Source organism: Nicotiana attenuata, unplaced genomic scaffold (genome assembly GCF_001879085.1).
Source record: "Nicotiana attenuata strain UT unplaced genomic scaffold, NIATTr2, whole genome shotgun sequence".
In the NCBI taxonomy this organism is placed as follows: Eukaryota; Viridiplantae; Streptophyta; class Magnoliopsida; order Solanales; family Solanaceae; genus Nicotiana; species Nicotiana attenuata.
Genome location: NW_017670856.1, coordinates 267,107 through 289,928, shown reverse-complemented (window position 1 = coordinate 289,928; position 22,822 = coordinate 267,107). Strand labels below are relative to the sequence as shown.

General features: G+C 40.6%; 2 protein-coding genes across 2 annotated transcripts; one reads left to right on the top strand and one right to left on the bottom strand.

Annotated features, from left to right (window-relative positions):
- The first annotated feature begins 12,263 nt into the window (after positions 1-12,263).
- On the top strand, positions 12,264-16,932 carry LOC109243945 (nucleoside diphosphate kinase 2, chloroplastic). Its single transcript, XM_019410961.1, has 7 exons — positions 12,264-12,681; positions 12,791-12,847; positions 12,956-13,042; positions 14,410-14,490; positions 14,641-14,753; positions 14,877-14,926; positions 16,610-16,932. The coding sequence occupies exons 1-7, from the start codon at positions 12,439-12,441 to the stop codon at positions 16,675-16,677; spliced, it is 699 nt and encodes a 232-aa protein (XP_019266506.1). The 5' UTR covers positions 12,264-12,438; the 3' UTR covers positions 16,678-16,932.
- A 544-nt stretch (positions 16,933-17,476) lies between these two features.
- LOC109243944 (GDP-mannose transporter GONST3-like) lies at positions 17,477-20,868 on the bottom strand. Its single transcript, XM_019410960.1, has 2 exons — positions 20,732-20,868; positions 17,477-19,111 (listed from the first exon to the last, which is right to left on the bottom strand). The coding sequence occupies exon 2, from the start codon at positions 19,103-19,105 to the stop codon at positions 17,972-17,974; it is 1,134 nt and encodes a 377-aa protein (XP_019266505.1). The 5' UTR covers positions 19,106-19,111; positions 20,732-20,868; the 3' UTR covers positions 17,477-17,971.
- Between the last annotated feature and the right edge of the window lie 1,954 nt (positions 20,869-22,822).

The following is a 22,822-nucleotide window of genomic DNA, read 5'->3' as shown; positions in this document are numbered from 1 at the left end:
ATAAACTGCTACCAGAATTCGACGAATGTCGACTCGACCAGATACATCAAGCATAAAGCATCGAGGCAGATGGCCTCGCGAAGTTAGCAACGGCTACCAAAAACATTACAAGAGAAAATGTGGTCACCCTCCTCCACTCGTCAATAGACCAAATTGAGGTACACTCTGTAAATTTGACTTGGGATTGGCGCAACCGTATTATAACATATTTGCAAGAGGGAGTACTCCCATCAGACAAAAAGGAAGCCAAAAAGCTCCGAATGCAGGAGACTAGGTACAGCATAATAAACCACGACCTATACAAAAGAACGTTTGGAGGCCCCTCTGCAAAATGCCTAGGGCCGAACCAAACAAGACGCGTCCTCGAGGAAGTACACGAAGGCCACAGCGGTGCCCATACCGGCAACTAAGCCCTCGTCAGATGCCTCATTCGGGCGGGTTACTATTGGCCCACAATGAAGAAGGAAGCCACCAACTACGTCAAGAAGTGCGAGCAGTGCCAGAAATACGCTCCTATGATACACCAAGCAAGCGAGCACCTCCACTCAGTTACATCGCCATGGCCATTCATCAAATGGGGAATAGACATTGTCGGACCCCTTCCAGCAGGGCAAGGTAATGTCGCCCCCCTCCCCCCCCCCACCCTTTTTTCCTCACTCCTCGGGGGAAGAAGTCCGGGTTTCGACATTTCATGGGGGTAATAACTCATTTCCTTTTGGGAATTGGGTATTTGAAGAGTCGCCACCTAACGGATTGCGGTGCATTAGGGCACCTAGAGCGATTAACTCTTAGTTGGTTTGCATTACCAGAGATTAGGGTAAGGGCTCGAAATAACCTCGAGGGGAAGGTGTTAGGCACCCCTCTTGGTCCACAATTGTGGGTCCCGGCCGAACTCATACTTACGAATTAGTCCATTAACAAAACAAACAGTTGAAGCAAATAATTGCAAGTAGAACATGTTGGGCATTGTATAACTCAAATAATAGGACAAGAATTTGTGCGTAAAAAGGGAAAGTAAAGTATCCAAGTAAAGATAATTTAGGAGAAAGGGGGTCCTAGGTTGGTTAGCCTATAGGATCACATCAGTACAATGCCCGGTAATCACTCCTTAGAAAGGGGCTATGCGTGGCATTAGCGCACCGGTCATCATATCCATATCTACCCTTCCCATCCCCTTAGTGGTCATTCAAAGCGAGTGTTGGTCAGCGATCTCTATTGCGTGCTGCTACCCGTCCCTTCTTAATGGTCCTGGAGGGATTTAGGACCTCTACCTATAGGTGGTTCTAGACAGACCCCCTAAGGTTTAAAAGGTAAAAATACTAAGGCGACAAGCAATAACACATAGGACTCTTAGCAAACAAGAACAAGAAGGAGCAAATAAGAGGCTCAGTTTACCTCCACAAATAAGGCATGTAAACAGCACGACTCAAACACAAATAAGGGCATTTTGTTAAACAGTATCCTAAGGCAGGATGTCTAAATGAATATGCAGAAGACAGGCAGTTTATTTTTATAAACTCAAAAGTAAAGCCCTGTCAGTTACCTACTGATTTTTTAAAGCCTATTAAACCAGAAGAACATTAAGTCACAGAAACAGTTTGCAAGATTTGAAAACATCCTATAGGCTTGCCTATACGCGGAATACAGATAACTACATTTTATATAGTGAAACAAGGCAGGTTTTTAAAACGGGCCTTTATAATCCCTATAGGCATGCTGTCTAATGATAGATTAAAGCAGTTTTGAAAGAGCTCGTTTCAGAAAAATAAACCATTAATTAAACCAGTTTCGAAGTGATCTGAACATGGACTGGATTGATTTATTTAAACTAGTTTAGATCGACAGGCAGAATTTCTGGTGTTGTTCCCTATAGGCATGATATCTAGTTGTTTAATACTGATTTTAGAAAACTTGCAGGCATGATGGCAAATGAAAAACACATGTAAACACTTGTTATAACAGAAGCCGGGTTAAATTATATCCTATAGGCATGGCATCTACTTGTGAAACTGGTTTTAAGACTTATAAACATGATTTCTATTATGGAATCATTTGAAACCTATAGGCATGATTTCTAACATGGTGAGACAAACATGACAAGATGTAAAGTCCTACAGGCATGGTTTCTAACATGGTGAGACAAACATGACAAGATGTAAAGTCCTACAGGCATGGTTTCTACCCGTATTACCCCACAAACATGTAGTTATCCACCCATTTTCACTAATTACCCCAATATTCGTTTACAAATTATTACAGATCATATGAATGAATTACATAAGTAAATAAGAAAATAAGAAGTTATTCTGTAGGGAGCCTTCAATTAGGCCCAGGTTTCCAAAGCCCCTAATAGCCTCAAATATGCCCAAATTCCATAGACAATGCCATAGTCTAGGTGCATCAAAGTTCCCTACGGATCTCAAGGATCCCGGGCAGTGCTTACACCTAGACTTGGTAACCAAATTGAATAAGTGCAGTGTGGAAGGGCCAGCCTCAGTGTGCCAGAGTTCAGAGGGTTCTCAAAAGGATCCCAAGGCAGTACACACACTGGAGGGGGCAGAACTTAGGTACTTAAGAATAGAGTGAGAGTGCTTGACATAGTTTGAAAGGGTTTTAGTAAGAAACAGTGTTAAAGAGACTTGTTTGAAATAATTTGTGGAGTAAAAGAGGGAACCATGCAATAAAACAACTTTAAAAAGAGAGAGTTACATGATCAAGCAACAATAAATCAAACAGGGAGTCTAAAACCACATCAGTAATATTCACAAGAACAAAACAGGAGGAAAGAACCTACACACAAGGGTGATGGGGATTGGGGACACATAGAACACATGATTGTAAACACATAACAAGCAAGGTCTTAGGAATTGGTACAGACATGCTCAGATACAACTGATCAAATATAGTCACAGAACCAGCAATTCTTAAGGGGGTTTAGTATAGGATCCATATGATTTAAGACCAATCCTAGAACCATATAAGTCAGGAGTGCAGTCTACATAGAGGGGATCCATACCAGAAACCAGATAGTGCAAAACAGACTACATAAAGGGGGTAACATGCTCATACTGATCCTAAGGAAGGGGGGGGGGTTTATAATATGCTAATTATGTAATCATATTAAATTCAAGTTTCACATCAAAACCATAAGTAGAAGCACACTAGAAACAGGATGAACTGAAGCAATAAAAGAACCATATTGTTGTTGGAACTTGAATTGAAACTAGAACATACCAGTATAGAAGAAAGTAAACAAAAGTGAAGGAGCAGGAGAGCACAATAGTTAGCCTTGGCTTGCAGCCGGCTAACTCAGAATAGGAGCAAGTAGCACAAAGAGAGAGCAGAAAGTTTAAGTGTGAGAGAGAGAGCTTTTTGAACCAAAGTGTTCGTGTCTTTGTGTTAATGAAAGAGCATGTATATATAGTAGTCCGAAATTAGATAAAATAAGGTAAAAATCATAGTAACATAGTAATTATGGAACTTAGAATCAATTAGAGCAAAATCGGGACAAGTACTCCCTTAAGTTAAGGGAATTAATTCAAACGGTAAGAACAAGTAATAATTAAGGAAAAAAATCAATGTAGGACTGATAAGGAAAGATTCAAATTCAGTAAGCATAGGGTAAGCAATTAGGGCTAAGTTCAGAAAACTCCAATTAAGGAAATAGTTCAGTAAGAATAAAGTACCACAGCAGACAAGGTAGGCGAATCAGTTAATTTGAATAGAAGAGGTAGAGATTGAAGGTTTAAAGGAAGGTCTTTCAATCAAACCCAAAAATAGGGAATCCAGAATCAATCAAGAGGGAGTCACGATTCAGTATTCAGCATATAAATAGAGTAAGAGCGATCAGACACAGCAAACATGCAGGTTAAACAGTATTGATAGAAAGAAGAAAATCTAAACAATCAAGATGAACATAATCACATAGAGGTAGTATAAGTTAGGCTAAAAGCTCAGTAAGAACACATTCGAGGCAAGGTAATCACAGAAACTTAAACAAGAATCGAGTAGTCATGCTTAACACACATAACCAAACAAAGAAAATCTAGAAAAATTAGGGCTTTTAACACAAGCGAGTTGAAAGAGCAGTAAGATCATAGAATCAGTCGAAATATGCAAGAGATAGAAGTTTAAACATAAAGAATCAGTTTAAACAAAGTTTTAGAAGAAGTTCCGAAAACCCTAATTTTAGAAGAAGGTGAAAACACTTTGAAATCGATGATTCTTGTAAAAGGAATTCAAGAACAGTGTAAAACATCAAAGAAATAGACTCGAATCGTTTTAAAATAGTAGAGATCTAGGAGATGTAGGCAGAAATTAGGGTTTCAGAAGAAACCCAAAGAGAGGTGAAAGAACTTGTCTAGAATCCCAAAGATCGTGACAAATACAGTGTGATTTTGCTCGAAATCACACCGGAGTAGCCAAGAACAACCAAATAGCAAACCGTAGATGCGAGTCGGCGTGGCCCAGGGCCCTTGAAGACCTTAGAGAAGGCAAGCACAGCATTAGAGGGGCCATTGGAGGCTTAGGAGTTGAAGGGAGATCACCGGAGAAGACCGGAGAAGAAGGTCGGCGGTTGAAGGAACTAGGGTTAGGTTGAGTGGTTGAGAGAGGAGAGGAGATGAGAGAATATAGAGGCGGCGGTCTCTGAGTAATGAGCTAGGGTTAAGGGTCGTTTGGGATAAAAAAAGAATGAACGGACGAGGGCCGTTGATCTTTTAGATCAACGGCCAGGATTTTGACGGGTCTTGGGTTGGATGGGCGGGTTTAGGGTCTGGGTCGGGTAGTTTGGTTAGAAATTGGGTCAGGGTTGGTTTAAATTGGGCTGAAATTGAAAGGCAAATCTGGCTATATTTTAAATAGCCAATTTGCCCCCATATAATTTATAATAAATAATAAATAATTTTTGGAAAACAATTTTGTGTACTAAAATGATTTAAAATAGATATTTAACATTTTAAAAATATAGGAGATCAATTTTACACATATAAATGTAATTATACATTAATGGGGCTAACATTGTAATTATACGCAATTTAGCTTAAAAAAACAAAATGCAATTATAAAAATGCACAAAAAATATTTTAACCATATTTTGGCATAAATATAGAATTTAAATGACTAAATCACCACAACAATAATTTGAGGGGTAATTATTGGGGATTTTATGAGCAAAAGGGAAAGAAATAAATCAATTTAAAACCTTAAAAATATAGAAAAATTATAAAAGCCTTGTGCATGCTTATATATGTATGTATATGCTATTTTTAAGGTATTTATGCATATAGAAAAATATAGGGAAAAATTGGGTATCAACAGCTGCACCTCTTTACCTGGGAAGGATGAAAGAGTTTTCGGGTAAAGAAATGATGGCCAATTTTGACCGGACGAGATGTTTTGAAAGACGGGGTCGGACTCCAATCTTCGAGCTGCCTACATATCCCTGGTTTTATAGGAATCAGGTAACGTGTAGTTCTGGATTCATTGGCGGAATATACCGATGAAGTTATTACAAGGACGGACACGAGATTTTGGAGTGGATGTAAGAGTAGTTATAGTGAACTGTCCCGGTTTGAGATAGTTGAAGGAACTGGAGCGAGGACGCTCCTTCTAGGAAAGCGGTTGCTTACTGGTTACTTAAAAGATGCTACAATCATGTACTTGTGCGAAAATTTAAACATGATGCAAATTCCCTTTGGACCATGAAAGTTGTCTTTGGATGGTTTAAAGATGACGCCCTCGGACCATGACGTCCTGGGCCATGAATTATTTAGTGAGGGATTCGCTGGCCATAAAATGATATTCACGGGCTATGAAATGGTTCCTCCGAACCATGATGCCTTTGAATAATGATATGCAAATTTGAGGGATCCTCAGGCCATGGCATGGTGTCTTCCGGCTATGACGATGATGTCTTTAGACTATGACGCCTTTGGATAGGTTGGTGATATTTCAGCCCATGATATGCAATAGTATGATGTTAACAAGACAAGGCTTAGTCTTGTGAAATGGAGGGCAGAGCATGGCCCGATCGAAAAGCAAATAAATAGTACTAAAAATAGAGTAATATTTGTGCAAGGAGGGACAATGTTTGGTTCCATGCAGACGGGGAGGCAAGGATCAGCCTCATGCAAGTATGGAGGCAGGGATTAGCCTCATGCAAATAGGAGCCAGGGATTAGCCTCATGGAGTCAAGAATTAGACTCATGCAAATAGGGAGTCAGGGATTAGACTCATGCAAGTAGGGAGGCAAGGATTAGGCTCATGGAGTCAAGGATTAGACTCATGCAAATGGGGAGGCGAGGATTAACCTCATGCAAATCGAGGAGTCAAGGATTAGCCTCATGGAGTCAAGGATTAGACTCATGCAAGTATGGAGGCAAGATTAGCCTCATGCAAGTATGGAGGCAAGGATTAGACTCCTGCAGATGGGGAGGCGAGGATTAGCCTCATGCAAATATAGAGGCAAGGATTAGCCTCATGGAGTCAAGAATTAGACTCGTTCAANAAAAAATATTTTAACCATATTTTGGCATAAATATAGAATTTAAATGACTAAATCACCACAACAATAATTTGAGTGGTAATTATCGGGGATTTTATGAGCAAAAGGGAAAGAAATAAATCAATTTAAAATCTTAAAAATATAGGAAAATTATAAAAGTCGTGTGCATGCTTATATATGCCTGTATATGCTATTTTGAAGGTATTTATGCATATAGAAAAAAATAGGGAAAAATTGGGTATCAACAGGTAATATACGATTTCTTTTGGTTTTAACTGACTATTTTTCCAAGTGGGTAGAAGCAGGTGCATTCGCCCAAATACACGAACAGGAAGTTATCACATTCATATGGAGAAACACCATATGCCGCTTCGGCATCCCCAAAGAAATTAGTTGTGACAACGGATCCCAATTCACCGGAAAAAAGACCTCCGAATTCTTCAAAAAATGGCACATCAAGCGAATACTCTCCACGCCGTATCTTCCTGCCGGTAACGGCCAGGCCGAACTCTCCAAAAAAAACAATACTAAATATCTTGAAGAAAAAGCTTGAGGACGCCAAGGGACTATGGCCGTAATTGCTACCAGAAGTACTGTGGGCATACCATACCACGCCAAAAACAAGCACAGGAGAAACGCCATATTCACTAGTCTATGGGACTGACGTCATGATACCAGTCGGGGAACCTAGTTTGAGATACTCCAATGAAAGCGGACCAAGCAACGACGAGAACAGGAAACAAGACCTCGACGAAGCAGAGGAGCGAAGAGACATGGCTTACATAAGAATGATAGCCCAAAAACAACAAGAAGAACGGTACTACAACAAAAAATCCAAAGTACGACCACTCAAAGTCGGAGACTATGTACTCAAGACCAAAACACAGGCGAGCACAGATTCAAGAGAAGGTAAACTAGGAACCAATTGGGACAGGCCATACAAAATCACGTCAGCAGCAAACAAAGGATCATTCCAACTAGAAACAATGGATGGAAAGCTACTATAAAATAATTGGAACGCCGGCCACCTCAAATACTTCAACTTCAGAAAACGGACGCCCTCTAGGTCGTACTCTTTTTCCCTCACCCAGGTTTTGTCCCAATTGGGTTTTCTCGGGGAGATTTTTAATGAGGCGACGAAGGGGACGTCTCGAAGTTCAAGTATAATTCATCGCCCCGCCTGTCGACTACTTCTCCAGGCCGAACGATGAAGGGACTAGGTACACAGGAACTTCACCAATATATGTATGGAACAAATAGAAACATGTAATATTCTCCAATGTATGAAATAAAGCAGCATCTTTGCACTCCATCAAGTCACTTTACATTTTACATTCGACCTCGCTCGAATTGCATTTTACATTCGACCTTGCTCGAGTTACATTTTACGTTTGACCTCGCTCGAATTACTTTACATTCGACCTCACTCGAATTACTTTACATTCGACCTCGCTCGAATCATTTTACATTCGACCTCGCTCGAATTACTTTACATTAACCCCGCTCGAATTATATGATTTTCGACCTCACCAAACCTTGGTCTCGTCTGAGCTAATTAATACTCAACCTCAAGTCAGTCTATGTTCGACTCAACCAATGTCGAACACATACAAACAGCCGAAAAATCAGGGAGTTCCCCCACATAGCAAAAAAAAGGGAGAGGAATAAAGAACGGGAATCAAGAAATACATAGCAAAAAAAGGGAATTGTTTCATTTCAATTATCGGATTGCAATACTTTTTACAAAGGGCTCGAGGACGCCCTCACAAAAAGTAGCAAAGCAAAAAAAAAAAACTAAGTGCAACAGCTTCACGCCACATCATCCCCATCGACGTACTCATCATCATACCACGGATCAGAGGCAAGCCTATCCGCGGCGTCGTCATCCTCATCCCTGCTAGGCGTACCAGGGTCATAGCCACAAGCTTCATGGGCTGTACGTGCCTTGACACGGACGCCCTCAAGCTCCACTTCGGAAACTTTCCCGGCAGCCTTCAAATAATTGTATACGTCAAGTTGAGCCTCGACATGGACCCACATCTCATACAACTCCCGCGGCAGCCGAGATCGGCAGAAGTATGAGATGTAGATGGATGTGATTGCCGTCAAGTCTCCTCGACCCTCAAGTTAACGACTTGCTCGTTTAACCCGGACAACTCCGCTTCCAAATCCTGGATCCGTTCTTCCAACCTCGCCACCTTAAGCGCTGATGTCTCCACCTCATTAACCTGCTCGGACCTGCAAACACGGAGGGCGTCTAGGGCCGTCGCTTCAGCCATAGCGGCCATTCTGCCTTTCTCGGCCTGACCCAATTCTTCGATCTTGGAACTCAGCTCACCGCTCAGATCGATAGCCCTTGCCTCCCTCTGCCCGAGTTCATCTGTTAAGGACGCCACCTGCGTCTGAAGGTCAGCATTTTCAGCCATCACACCCTTACTTACCTCGAGCTCGTCCTCTTTTGCCTTTAGTGCTTCCTCAATCTCGCTGCACCTATTGATGGCCCTCATAAGCTCGTCGTCCCTCTCCTTTAGCTCTTTATCTTTCTTCGTTAGCTCATAATCTTTCTGCTTGAGCCTATCATGAAAGCGACTGAAACTCGCCATCCTGGCTAAGGAAGTCGGCCAGCGTTCGGTGCTTAGTACGGTACTCCTTGTATTTGGAGGTCATCTTCTTAAAAATGGTTGTCCTCCGCTCCTCCCGCCGGTCGTGTTCGATCCCCATGATAAGAGTCTGATGCAAAATAACAAAGGGTAGTCAGTGTAAGCGTATTACACATACGAAATAAACCTAACCTAACATGGAAAAGCACTCACTCACAGGGCCATGCCAGACATGCCCAACGACAGGTCCACATCGTTCATCGTCTGTAGCGCCGTATTCTCAGAAACCGCACATAGAGGAGCAAAAGACGGCACCGCTCGTTCCGAGTTAGCCAAAAGGTCGTAGTCTGCAGGGATGATTATGTGCCGATTAGGACCCTCCATCCTTATCTCTATACGAGTAGCCCTCTCCATGAAGGTACGAATCTCCTCAGGGTCGATGTCCGAGCCAGAGTCGTCGTCCCCCGCTAGAAAAGATCTGCTCTCCCCGACCACCGATGATGAGCCACCTTCTGCGGCCTGTATGAGCTCTCCGCCACCACGAACCCCCTTAACCCCAGAGGGTCTCCTCTCCGTGACGACCCTCGCCATAGAAACAGCCTCAACACCTAGTGTGGGCGCAGGTTCCACTTCTAAAGCAACGAATTTTTCCGGCTCAACGTCAACGACAATGGCCTTCCTGGTCTCCACCCTTCGTCTTTTCCTCAAAGATGTTTCTTCGCCATCGGATGGTTCGTCTACGAGGTGAAGGATAGGCCGAAAAGAGATCTCATCTTTTATGGCAACAGTCTGAGGGGCGGAGTCCCTCATTAGCGAAGCTTGAGTCCGACCTCCTCGAGCAGACTCGACTAAAGAAAATTGCATCCCAGCCGACGCGATAGCTTGGCGAAATGCAGGCACTGGTGCCTTCTTCTTGGAAACTCGCCGACCTGGCACCAAAGGGAGGTCGCATCAAAGAGAAATAGTGAACAACAATAAGCTGAGGTAGAAATGACACTTACGGGACGGAACCTTGGGTCCAAAGCGCTTGTGAAAGGATGCCCAATCGCGAATTCCCACGGTATGGGGTAACACGCGAGCCACCCAGTCTTCAATGTCAAAAATGGGAGAAGGTGCACACCTCTCAGCTAAAAACAAGAAGGCCGTGAGTGAGTCGATAATGAAGAAAGAAATAACGAGTGTACGGCAAGATACTTACGATTGTAATTCCATTATTCGAGAAACCCGATCGGATTCGCCACCGGGTGCTCGGTCTTGATGAAGAAATACTTATGCCAGAACCGCCGGTTCGCTTTATCATCCATCCCGGCCACCAACCCTTTTATTCCACGATGACGCAGGTGTATCAACGTACCTCTATAAAAACTAGGCGAAAATAGATGCAGCAGGTGACGAACGTTGACCTCGCAACCGGCCAATTCTACATACTTCGCCAGCATCAAAAATACTTTATACAAATAAGGGGAGAACTGCGTCGGGCAGACGTTATAAAATCGACAAAACTCCTCGGCTAATGGGGGGGAGAGGAAGAGAATAACCAATTAAGAATGATTAAACATAGAAAAAACAGTATCCGGGTCGGTGAACCTCTACGATGTCGCTCCCGGCCGGAACAATTTCGACGTGAGGAGGAATCGATGTTTAGACCGGAGGTCGGTTATCTGAGGCGGTCCCGTCTTAGAAAGCTTCTGAGCAGGAACAAGAACAGGTTCCTTTGGGAAGTCATGTCTGACCAAAGGATTCTTGGGGACTACCTCCTCCACGGTGGGAACCTGTCATCCTCTTCAATAATGAATTCCTCATCACCGGGAGGAAGAGCCACCAATAAAGGAGCAGCATCGGAGACCTCGTCATGAATATGAGGGGATTCTGACATATTTCTGTAGCGAAACGTATGCAACAAAATCTGAAGAAGGTATTGATTGGGTGAGAAGTCAGGGATTAGAATTGAAGAAGCTGCAAGGAATTGAAAGCGCAGATTGTAGAAGAAGATCAAAGAAGAGCAATGCACAGGCGAAATAAGAAATGATGAAAATTTTCAAAAATGAAGCCCCCCCTCCATCTATTTATAGGGTTGGGTGGCACCAGAATCGAAGCAGCAGACCGTCAATGGCACCAAAATCGAAACGACAGAAGCACAGACACTACATCGGGAAGATGCGTAATGATGACGCGCGTGGCCATGACGTCACCCCACGTTAGCCACACCAACCGCAGCCTCGCTGACCACGCTGCTTTTTTGACCTCGGCCGATTCGATTTAATCAACACGACCAAATTTCTTCTAAACGGACGTAGACCGGGTCCACTTATCGAGGACGTGCAAGATCGACCTCAACAAGCGGAGGGACTAACTGTATTGGTCTAAATTTGGACGGCTTGATAACTGCAGATAAACATGGTCGATGGGGTCGACTACGGCATAGTAGCGAGGAGTCATCTTCGGAAGGATTATCGCTAAGGACGTGCAAATGGAGTAAAGAAGTAATGGTAAGATAGATTTAGAAATAGACATAAGGAATATTCCTTTGGATATTCATTATGTTGTACTTTTTTAGGGTTTCTTGGGGATATCCCTTATAAATAGGAAGAGAAAGAGAACAAAGGGGGGATCTTCACTTCTTGATAAGAGCACTTTGTAAAGAGTTGACCAAAAAGAATATACAAATATTGTCTTGTTCACTGACTACTTTGCTCAAAATACATTATTCATTTTTGTTCACAAGATCCAAAGATTCCTTATCCATCTTTACTTATCTTCATCCCACGTTGCTGTCAGGAAGAAGAATCACCCAAACCGTCTAACATTTGGGTGATAAATTCCTCTTTATTACATTTATTTTCATTATCTACATTTATTGCATGTTCTTATCACAATATTCATTGATAATCATTGAACACGTGCCTGATCTTTATTACTCTCAAACGTGGTTCTACTCCACGGATCTGTCCAAGTTTTTTGTCTAGATTGCATTATATTTAACTAGGATTCACCCTCTATCTTATCATTAATTAGTTTAACAAAGAGCGTAACACTTTTTGATCAAACAAGCTCGATTCCTGAGACCTCTAGTTAGACGTTAGGTATCGGACTGCACCTCTTGGTAGTTTGAAGGGGAAAATGTTCCATTCTTGAGTTTCCCTATTCCTATGGCTCTTAAACTTAAATTCACAACACCATAAACTGTGAAAATAGAGACGCCCAAAAAAAAGTTAAAAAATTAAAAAGAAAGACAAGGAGGGTAATTTAGGTGATTCAGTTGCCGGGTAGCTGAATTTATTTATTAGTGGCGAAGAGGAAGTTGAAGTTGAGGCGAAAGAGATAGAAAGAGAGATGGAGGGTCTAAGCGTTGTAGGAGCAACTAGTCCTTGCGTTTCTTCTTCTGCGCTATCTTCCAAAACCAGCCGCGCACACTCTTGCAAGCTTATCCTTAACCCCATCAAGAAGAACCACCATTTGGCTGCATTTCAACCTGCATTTCATCTTTTTGCAAGTAACCGCAACCAATCTCGTTCCCATGCCTCCAAAAGGAACCATACAGCTCGTATATTCCTTCCCCACTTGGTTGCTTCCATGGTATGTTCTAATATGTATACAATTGTGCATTTAGTTGAACTTTTGCTTACCCAATTGTATTGTTTACTTTACTCTTTGTTTCTTTGGGGTGAATTTATTGTTTTTTCAGGAAGAAGTGGAGGAGACATACATTATGATTAAGCCTGATGGTGTTCAAAGAGGACTTGTATGCTCTTCTTTGTTTTCACTATGGATTATTAGGGGAATAAACATCCTCCATATTTTTAACTCTTGCTCTAAATTTTTGTTTAATGTCTTTCTGTAATTGCAATAGGTTGGGGAGATTATTTCAAGATTTGAGAAAAAAGGGTTTAAGCTAACTGGTTTGAAGCTCTTTCAATGCCCCAAAGAATTGGCAGAGGTTCGTTCCCTCCCAAACCATTTTCAAGTATTGAAATGTTCATTTATTTACAGAATTACACGAAATTGTGTAAATGGAGGAACAAATAAACTACCATAGGATAAAGTTTGATAATGCATCAGGATTGGAAGTTAACGGTTTAACAACATTCATGTCACATTTTCATATAGGTATTGGGAAGTAAAGAAGCATCTCCCATACATAGGGATGGCAATTGGGGCGGGGCGGGGCAGGGAAACCTTTGACCCACTAAGATTTTGACCTGCCCTGCCCTGCCCTGCCCCGTTTAGCCTTGTTCCAAACTTTTGCCCTGCCCTACCCTGCCCTATTAAGCCCTGCCCCGCCCTGCCCCGTTTAGATTCATTTTCATTTTTTTTTTTTTCATTTCCCAGTAAATACTTTGTCTTACCCATATATTTATATAAATACCATATTTTACATTCACTTTGCCAAAGAAAAACAAAGAATATCATCTTCGAAGATTAACGTGCTATTTGGTTTTAAACCATCATCTTCGAAGATTAACTATGAGAAGATACATAATTCTTAACATGTATTGAAGTATTGAAATTACATGTGTATTCATATACGGATGTTTGTCTTTATAAATATTGACAATTAAGAAGGGACTTCGGCATTCTTTTTAAAATATTATCACGAATTATAAATTGCGAACAATTAAAGTTGGCATTAGTAAATGTCACGGTTGAAAATCATACAACACATGGTTTCTCTCACTCTCAAGATAACGCATAGTATTATGTATACTTTGGATTGTCTATTTCTTTAATTGTAGCTTCCATGTCACATTCATCAATACGTAGAAAATTCTACTATCCTTTAAAGGTATTATCCCAAATTTGTGTGTGTGACATCCTCTAGCTACTTCAATATCAATTTATGAAAGAAAAGAAGACATGGACAATAAAGTAAGCAAGGGGCTGACCTACAACCTGCCCTGCCCCATTAAAATTTTTTAAAAATGTAGTTTTGCCCTGCCCTGCCCCGCCCTGCCCCATTTACATATTTCCCTGCCCTGCCCTGCCCCGCCCCGCCCCGCCCTGCCCCAATTGCCATCCCTACGGCCATACAAAGTGAGAAGTATAAACTCACATACCAGATGAAGCCTTTTAGAGGGTAGCTAAACGGTCTGATAATTTATTCCATATAACTTAAGATTGTAGTATCATTATTTTAGTGATTTGCTTTCAGAAAAGTAGAGTATTCTATCCTTAGCCTTGTTTATCGATCAGAAAAGTGAATCCAATCACTATGTTGATATTCTGAATTATTTCTCAGATCTTTTTATAGTATTTCGTCCCTGTTAATTCCTGATTATAATGCTCAAAATTTCATAATTGTAACAGGAACATTACAAGGACCTACAGTCGAAATCATTCTTCCCCAAGCTGATAGACTACATTACCTCTGGTCCTGTTGTCTGTATGGTAAAAGTCTTGCCATTTAGTTCCATTTCCATCATTCACTAATTGAAACCAATGAGTTATATAAAAGTCTTACGATTTTCACACGATATATTATCTTTGGCAATCATCTTAGCTTCTTAATATCTTGGATTCTGTTCTATCTCTGGCAAGGCCTGGGAGGGTATTGGTGTTGTAGCATCTGCCCGTAAGCTAATAGGAGCAACTAATCCACTCAATGCGGAGCCCGGCACTATCAGAGGAGACCTTGCTGTTCAAACTGGAAGGTTGGGGCAACAGATATTTGTGTTTTGTTTATTCGCTATTGTTCAATAACAATGCAGTCATTGTACTTGAAGTTTTCAACATTGCCAAGTATTTACTAGATTTCTATGACAATCTGTTTGCAGAAATGTGGTGCATGGAAGTGATAGCCCTGACAATGGCAAGCGTGAAATAGGTAATGTTTTAGCTAAATCAACGTGAATAGCTTATATGTCTAAAAGGAATGGCTTCAGTTTTGATGTCTTTGAGAAGCCGTAAATAATTGAATCCATTGTGGATTTGTCAAATGCCGACCTCCTAATTGGCCCTAGAAGTTTTGGTTGTGTACATATTTATTTAACTATGTTCAACGGTATCTCTCTACAACAACAACAAACCCAGTGTAGTCCCACAAGTGGGGTCCGGAGAGGGTAGAGTGTACGCAGACCTTACCCCTGCCTTTAAAAAGGCAGAGAGGTTGTTTCCGGTAGACCCTTGGCTCAAGGAGGAAAAAGGGAAGGGGCGATAACAAGCAAACAAATCTGACAACCAAAGCGAAAACACAAAACTAACACTAAGTAATGCAAACAGACAACGGTATCTCTCTATTGCACATTTTATTTAACTAGAAAATGAGCTCATGTTATTGTTCAAAGATGATAAAGTCGCACTCCACCTTGACTTTGTGATGATCACCTGCGAGTGTAGAGAAATGCCATAGCGTGATTTTAGCCAGATTGTTTTTCTCTTTAAGAATGACACTTGTTTTACTTTTACACCGCCGTCATATAAAAAAAGAGAATGATTCTGGTTCACTTTTGTACTTAAAAAGTACTGCGGAGTATTAAGTATTACAAGTTTGCTTTTCATTATCAAAGAAAACAAAAGTGCTATTAAGTGTTACAATAGTTCTCTCCATGTATATTTGACTTGGCATGTGAATATATGGAGGGAAAGGACATAGTTTTACTGATATCTGATTCTCCAGTGCGTTTCTTAAATCTCTCTCTCTCTCTCTCTCTCTCTCTCTCTCTCTCTTTCTCTCTCTCATCTCTATTTTTGCTAATGTACTTCTCTTTTCATTTTTTTTCTTTTGTTACTTTCACCACTGGTGACAATAAGTTTATTAGGGTGAAAATCAAAGGACAGACCGAAACTGAAGTTACGTTGAGGATATTGATATTATCACTCTTTTTATGAAAATATCCCCATTTCTTTTAATGTATCAAAAGTGCACTTGCCTGTTCATTCTTCATGTAGATGTTTTCTTGACGCTCCTTGTTCATCCACCATCAACCTACTTAAGTAGTTAATCTCAAAGAAATTAAACTGTAATGACCTTCTGTGCACTTGTCAGCTAAGTATGCTCATTTTGAACTTTTTGTTGGTGTGTGTTGAAGAGAGCTTGCATGATGTGAAGCCTGCACTGTATTATGTCCTCCAATCGTTGATTGAATGGAAGCCCCTAAGTAATCGCCCATCACAGCTTTATCCATCATCCTACTCAACGCCTCCATGACGAATAGCGGATCTCCCTGCCTAGAGCCCCTCGAACTACAGAAGAATCCTCATGGGTTTCCATTCACAAGAATGGAGTACCTCAATATGCAGTATTTGATCCATTTTCTCCAACTCCAAAGTCCATCTTTGACGTTATGAAATCTAGGAACCCCCAGTTCACTTGATCATAGGCTTTCTCATGATCCGATTTTCAAATTCACCTCTCTCTTGAAATTCCTGGCATAGTATTGTCTTAGAAGTGATATGGTACATATAGAAACCGCTGTTCTAGATTTAAAAAAAGAAGAAGATAGAAATGAGTATGCTGTGATTGTCTTCTGATAACTGATGTATGTCAATATTTATTTCCTTCGTGCAGCGCTTTGGTTTAGAGAAGGTGAACTGTGCTCATGGACACCAGTTCAAGAACCTTGGTTGGTCGAATAAGGTCGCAAGGAGATATGATTCATCAATAGAATTGAAGGTTTCAGTTTCACTAATCTGAAAGAGATGGATGAATTCAATTTTGTAAGAATATCACTGTCATTGTAATAAACTTTCTATTGAAAGAGAGAAGTGTGTAATGCTACAAGAAAAGCAATTTTAACGGTTCATTAGAAGAGCTTTATTAGCTTCTTGTTCTAAGCGCAAACTGGACATCATCGGAATTCTAAGACCTGTGTCCTCAAAGTTCACTTTACAGGTTCTGAGTGTCAATTTACTTCGACAGTTATTTAGGTATTCCATGCTTTTTGGACTCGATAACTGAATCACAAGTTCCACTAATCTGTCTTTTTTTGAAAAACCTATTTCTCAATGATGAAAAATTTATTGTGGTTTGACCAATTTACCTTTATAAAGGAGTTTTCTCTTTTGGTCTAAACAGAGAAAATACTGGAGCTTTTACGATGCAACTACAAAATTGCAAATCGCCAATGAAGAGGACTCCTTTCATGTATGAAAATTTACTAGATAATCAACTACGAAGATAAATTCCGTCCAGACTCCAGTGTACATAAATTACTAGGAATATATTTTTTAAATTGTTCATCTTAGAGTATCTGTTGTTGAATCATTACATTGATTCTCCTTTGTCTTCGCATATCCATATGCACAAGGCTATACAAAGTAAAAGGAGAAGCAATATGCTGATTCAACAGAGATGTAACATGCCAAAAGTTGCTCGAAATTTGTCACTGTTTGATTATGGAGTACACACCTGTTTGCACATAAGATACCCAAGAAAGACATGAACTTCCTCTTTTCTCTCCTACCATAACTTTCTCTTGGAAAGAAGGTTATGCAAATTATGTCAGCAAGTACAAAGTGCTTTCTTGGTCCCCCTTAAAAACATGTCACTGGTTTGTGTACAGGAATAGCAGAGCATATTGGAAGAGCCTATCACAATGTAGAACAAATGAATTACACGAATATTACTCCATCACCCACTACTCAAATTGGGAGGAGAAATCTTACTAAATAAGTAAAATGAATACGAATCAAAGCTATAGAAGATAAACGTATGATGCACTTTTGCAAAGTTGAAGGCAGCTGACTTCATAGTTCATACCCAAGAATAAAATTAGCATCCACTCTCCTTTCCGTGAGAGCTGCTTCTAAGTAACTGGCAGCTGATTTCATACCCAATCTGGCAGTTATGACAGCACTGGGTTTTCGACCAGGTGTATAATTGAATACAACAATATCTTGACATACAAGAATGAAAGGGAACAAGAGTATGTTATTGTTTCTCATCTCCTGATTGTGTAGCTTGCTTCTCATTCTCACTGCTCTGTATGCTGCTTTGCATTTCAAGGAGCTTATGTTGTTCCTCATCAGCTGCTTCTGGATTTACATCTTTCACAGCCTTAGGCTTGTTGCTTGTGGATTGCTGGTACATAACACCACCAAGCATGCAGATCAAGAGTCCCACTGTCCCAACAAGAGTCGAATGTTTGTCCCAGATGACTAGATTTATCACCACTGTCAAAAGTTTGTTCACTATGCCGAGAACAGTAAAGCCTGTAGCAGATATTGCTCTACGACAAGAAAATCCAAAGAAAGAGATCGCTAGACCAAACAAACACGACAGGGCTACAGGTAACACCACTTGAAAACTGTACCAATCTGACTCATCCTGAATTTCATGCTTTATCTTCTTCAGTTCGGCCATTATAAGCAGCTCAATAGGAAAAAGCATCAAAGCCTCAAGATTGTTGTATAGCACGAGACCCCACGTGTTTAAGCCAATTGTCATAACAACATGCTTGATATAAACAAAATCAATGGACATGCTCACTAAGTAAGCCAATGCCCAGCTATAAGCCGTAAGTGTGAACTGGTAATCAGTAGTGACATAGAGCACGCTACCAGCAAAGATTGTACCTAGTGACGCCCAGGTTTTAATTGCTGGCCATGGCTGATGCAAGTAGAGGGTCTCTCCTATTGCAACAAAGATGGGGACGGCTGATCTGAAGACAATAAAAGTATCAACGTTGGCATGGAGGAGAAGCTCACTATTTGTAAAAAGAGATAGGTAAAATATAATTGCAGCCGGCAGGAACCGCCACATTGTTACAAGATCAAGCTTATCATGTTCTATGACCTTGAGCCCCCCGCATATGAGGACTCCAGCTGCACTTGTGAAATACTGCAATGCAGTTAGTGCCCCTGGGTAAGGAAATTTCATGACGGCCCACTTGTTAATGATGGAGAGTAGTGATGCTGATAGACAGTATCCAGCAGCTACTCCATAAACTGATGCTTGCTGAAGTAAGGCATCGTACCAAGTCGATTGGAGACCGGGGGTTGGCGAAGAAGCATCTGAAGACTTCCTGGCATCTCCATCTTCAGGATTTTCCACATCATTTGACATCTATATCTGAAATAACAAAAGTGCATGTTTCTTAGTATAATGTAACTTACTTCTTCTTCTTTTTTCTTTTGTTTGATAAACTAGTGTATTGTCTATTACTATGAGCACGTCTGCAGAACCTAAGTCTGCTTCTTAATAAAGCAAAAGCTATTTACCAGAGCATTCACCAACAATCATTTTGGTCATGTGCATCAATCATTTTGAACCGGTCGGGACCGACTGTATGACTCCTCTTTATTCATTATGCTCTTTAGGTACATCTCATTATACATTTAAGTAATGTCTTTAAGGCAAACTAGGAGTTCTTTAAAACTATAGGTTCTTTGACACTTATCCCTACGCGGACATACGGTTATCTTAACCAAAATAAAGAAGCTCCTCACGGACATGGATGGTATCATCTATATGGAACCTTTATTCCATTGTCTTCTATGCCACGTCCGTATTGATTCCGAGAAACTATAGTAGGTCTTTTGAGACAATTTTGGACATGCGTTTTTTAATCTACCTCTTTCCCTATCACCTTCGATCATCATATTGTCACACAATCATAAAAAGTAATTGCTAATTTATACTAGCTTCTATTTAAGTTTTTAGTCCATTATTCTTCTTTTCTTTAACCATAAGAGGACAATATAAGATTATTTCTTCTCCATTTCTTAAGCCCTTAATAGAAACTTCCCTGTTTTTGGTCCTCATTTAGGAGGGGAAGAAGGAGGGGGGGGGGGGGGGATTAAGTTTCCATGTACTATAAAGTGGAAAGAACTATCTGTTAACTCAAATATGAAACAGCATTTGCTCTGTCCTGGTAACTTTCAAGGTATGAATTTCTCTATTGTGTAAATACGTAAATTGGTTAGGCACAAAATCAAATGATCTACAACTTCCGCTCTCAGTCCACTGCTGCTTCAGTATGCACTACTCTTCATTTCTAATCTGACTAGACAATACTCGTCATTGACAGAAAATCAGATATAGATGGAATTGGTGGCATGCTTCCATATTAACTTATCAAAGTAGAAAATAAAGAATGGCGTTCTTCCAAATCCCTATTAATTACCATAATAGGAAATTGGAAACTGTATTTTGTCAGCATGATGACATTCTTTACATTTTAAACAAAATAGAATATAAAGAAGGTCCACATTTGCTATGACTGGTTCTGCTTTAGATGTGTCAACAACATTACAGACTGCATCCAACATACTAGTACTACAAGATTTGCATAAAAGTACTGCTCACTCCAACTAGCTAAATCTCACTAGAACCAGATAAGAAGCTAAGATAAAACATCAATTTACAATTTCAAAAATAACCGTGAAGCAGCACCACTTACAAGTTACTAGCATAGTTAGAAGAAAACAGTAAAACAAATAAGCAGATAACATAAATACAAATACACATATTGTTGGAATTAAAGTACAGATTGGGTTTGGACCCACCAAGTAAGATTGAAAGAGCCTATTTTAAGATGGATAATGAAATAGTAGAAAATACGGCAAGGGAGGCCAAATGATAGTGGATTTGGATTTTGGACAGGTGCATTGACAAGAATAAGTGTCGTGACAGTGTAAGAGTATAGTATGGCTAGATGATTAGGGTTTGAGGAGGAAGAGATGGACTCACCGTTGAAGATCGAGAAATTGGAGGAAGACGATGGCTGCTAATGATCCCGGCGGAGGCGTCGGTGGCTCGTATACACCGGAGAGTGAGAAAAGAGAGCGCAATGGACGAATGGGGTAATTAACGCAAAATGAAAGTAAGCCCCTTTGCACTAAGGCTGTTATGTGGTTCGGGCCCGGGCCTAAATGGGCTAAACTGTCCGGGCCAAATGGTCCCGGACTCTGGCGGGTCGGGCCCAAGCGGTTCCGGGATTAACGGTCCTGGAGGGTGGAACCAGCCCACTGTGGGTCTAAGCCCACTTGGGCCCGGGCTAAGTGGGCCGGGCCCACGGGCCTAAGTGTTTCGGGGTTTTTTTTTTTTAATTTTTTTTATCTAAGGCAATTTCTTGTAAATTATATTATATAATTGTGACTTAAATCTTCTAATTCAAATTTAAACACAAAAAAATTGTAAAGAAATATTCAAGGGAATGCCTTATAATTTTTATTATTACGAAATGACAATATTTTTCTTAGTCTTCCTCCCACCAATGGAATGAGCACAACAAGGTGCTAATACCACCATTAAAAGGAAAAAAAACTAATGAAGATGTGCCAAAATACAAGTTATATATTAGTCTACATATTATCTCTAACAAATTTCATAAATCCTTCAAGGTTCGGAGGAATTTCCGTTGGTGGTGGTGGAAAAGAAGCTTGTTCATCACCGCTTCCGGGCGAAGCAACATCCTCCGCAAGTTCCGCTAGCCTTTCTTCATAAACTGTGATTCAGCAAGTCCAAAATTTCTTCTTTCCGAACGGAACCAATCTCTAAAGAGTACTGATTTTTCCAAGCTCTCCCTCATAGACGCTCTATGATTACCGATTTGAAGTCTCGCTTGACTGAAAGCGCTCTCCGATGCCACTGTTGAAGCTTGAATACTTAAAATATCTCGAGTCATCCTTGAAAGAACCGGATAGTGTTTTTCTTTGTCCTTCCACCATTCCAAAACATCAAAGGAGCCATCGGGATTCTCTGATTCAAGTCCCTGCGACAAATAAACTTGAAGCTCATTTAGTTGTGAACTATCACCAATATTATCACCTTGAGAATCCCTGAACCCCGTCCAAGAACTAAGTGCTTTTAGGCCCGCAGTTCTTTTAGATGATTGCGAACTAGACGAAGTAGAAGTTGGAACATTTGGTAACAGTAAGATAATCACAGTCATTACCACTTCTACCAATATCAGTAGTAAGAGCAACGCGACAATTTATATGAGTAAACAAATAGCGCAAATATTGTTCATATTCATGTTTATATTTATAAATATCGCTCTTTACGGTTGTGCGAGGCCATCCTTTATAAGTAGGATTAAAAACTCTTCTAATATAATGCACAAAGTGAGGGTTAAAAGGAAAACTATAGAGTAAGCACATAACAGTAACCATTTTTGCCAATTCTTCACGATCTTTGTTTGGATCGTAATATAAAATGCCACTGGTAACAGTGTTAATTCCCGGTTGAACTAGATTTGACCTGGTACTAGGGTTAACCTGAGTACCTACACTTGTCCCCTCTTGCGCAGCTTTCATTTGAAGAAATCTAGCTTTATCTTTAGGGTGTGTCTTTATGTGTCTAGTCAAACTACCCGTACCGCTACGATCTCCAGTAAATTTATGAGCCATCAAAGTCCCACAAGTTTTACACTTAGCCTTATTTTGATCTCTTAGTTGAATAAAAAAGCGCCAAACAAGAGATGTTTCGCACCGTCTAGAAGGTTGTCTATTAAAAGTAGGGGTTACTACAGGAGGGTCATGCGGGGCATCATTTAGATCATTATCAGTTGGGTTAACAACAGGACTAGGTGTATCATCTAAATCCGGTTGCGTTTCATCTAAATCATCATTTTCCTCATCATTTTCATCGATAGTTGGATTACCATAAAGAGTATTCATGTATTCATCATTTAATTATTGACCTGGTGCAATATCATGGCAAAATTGACTATCGGTAAATTGAAAACAAGGGTTATCACTATCAAGAATAACAGGTGGAGGAGGACGGGTAACAGGTCTGGGTCGGGGAGCCGGGGGAGGAGTAGTAGCTTGGCCACTA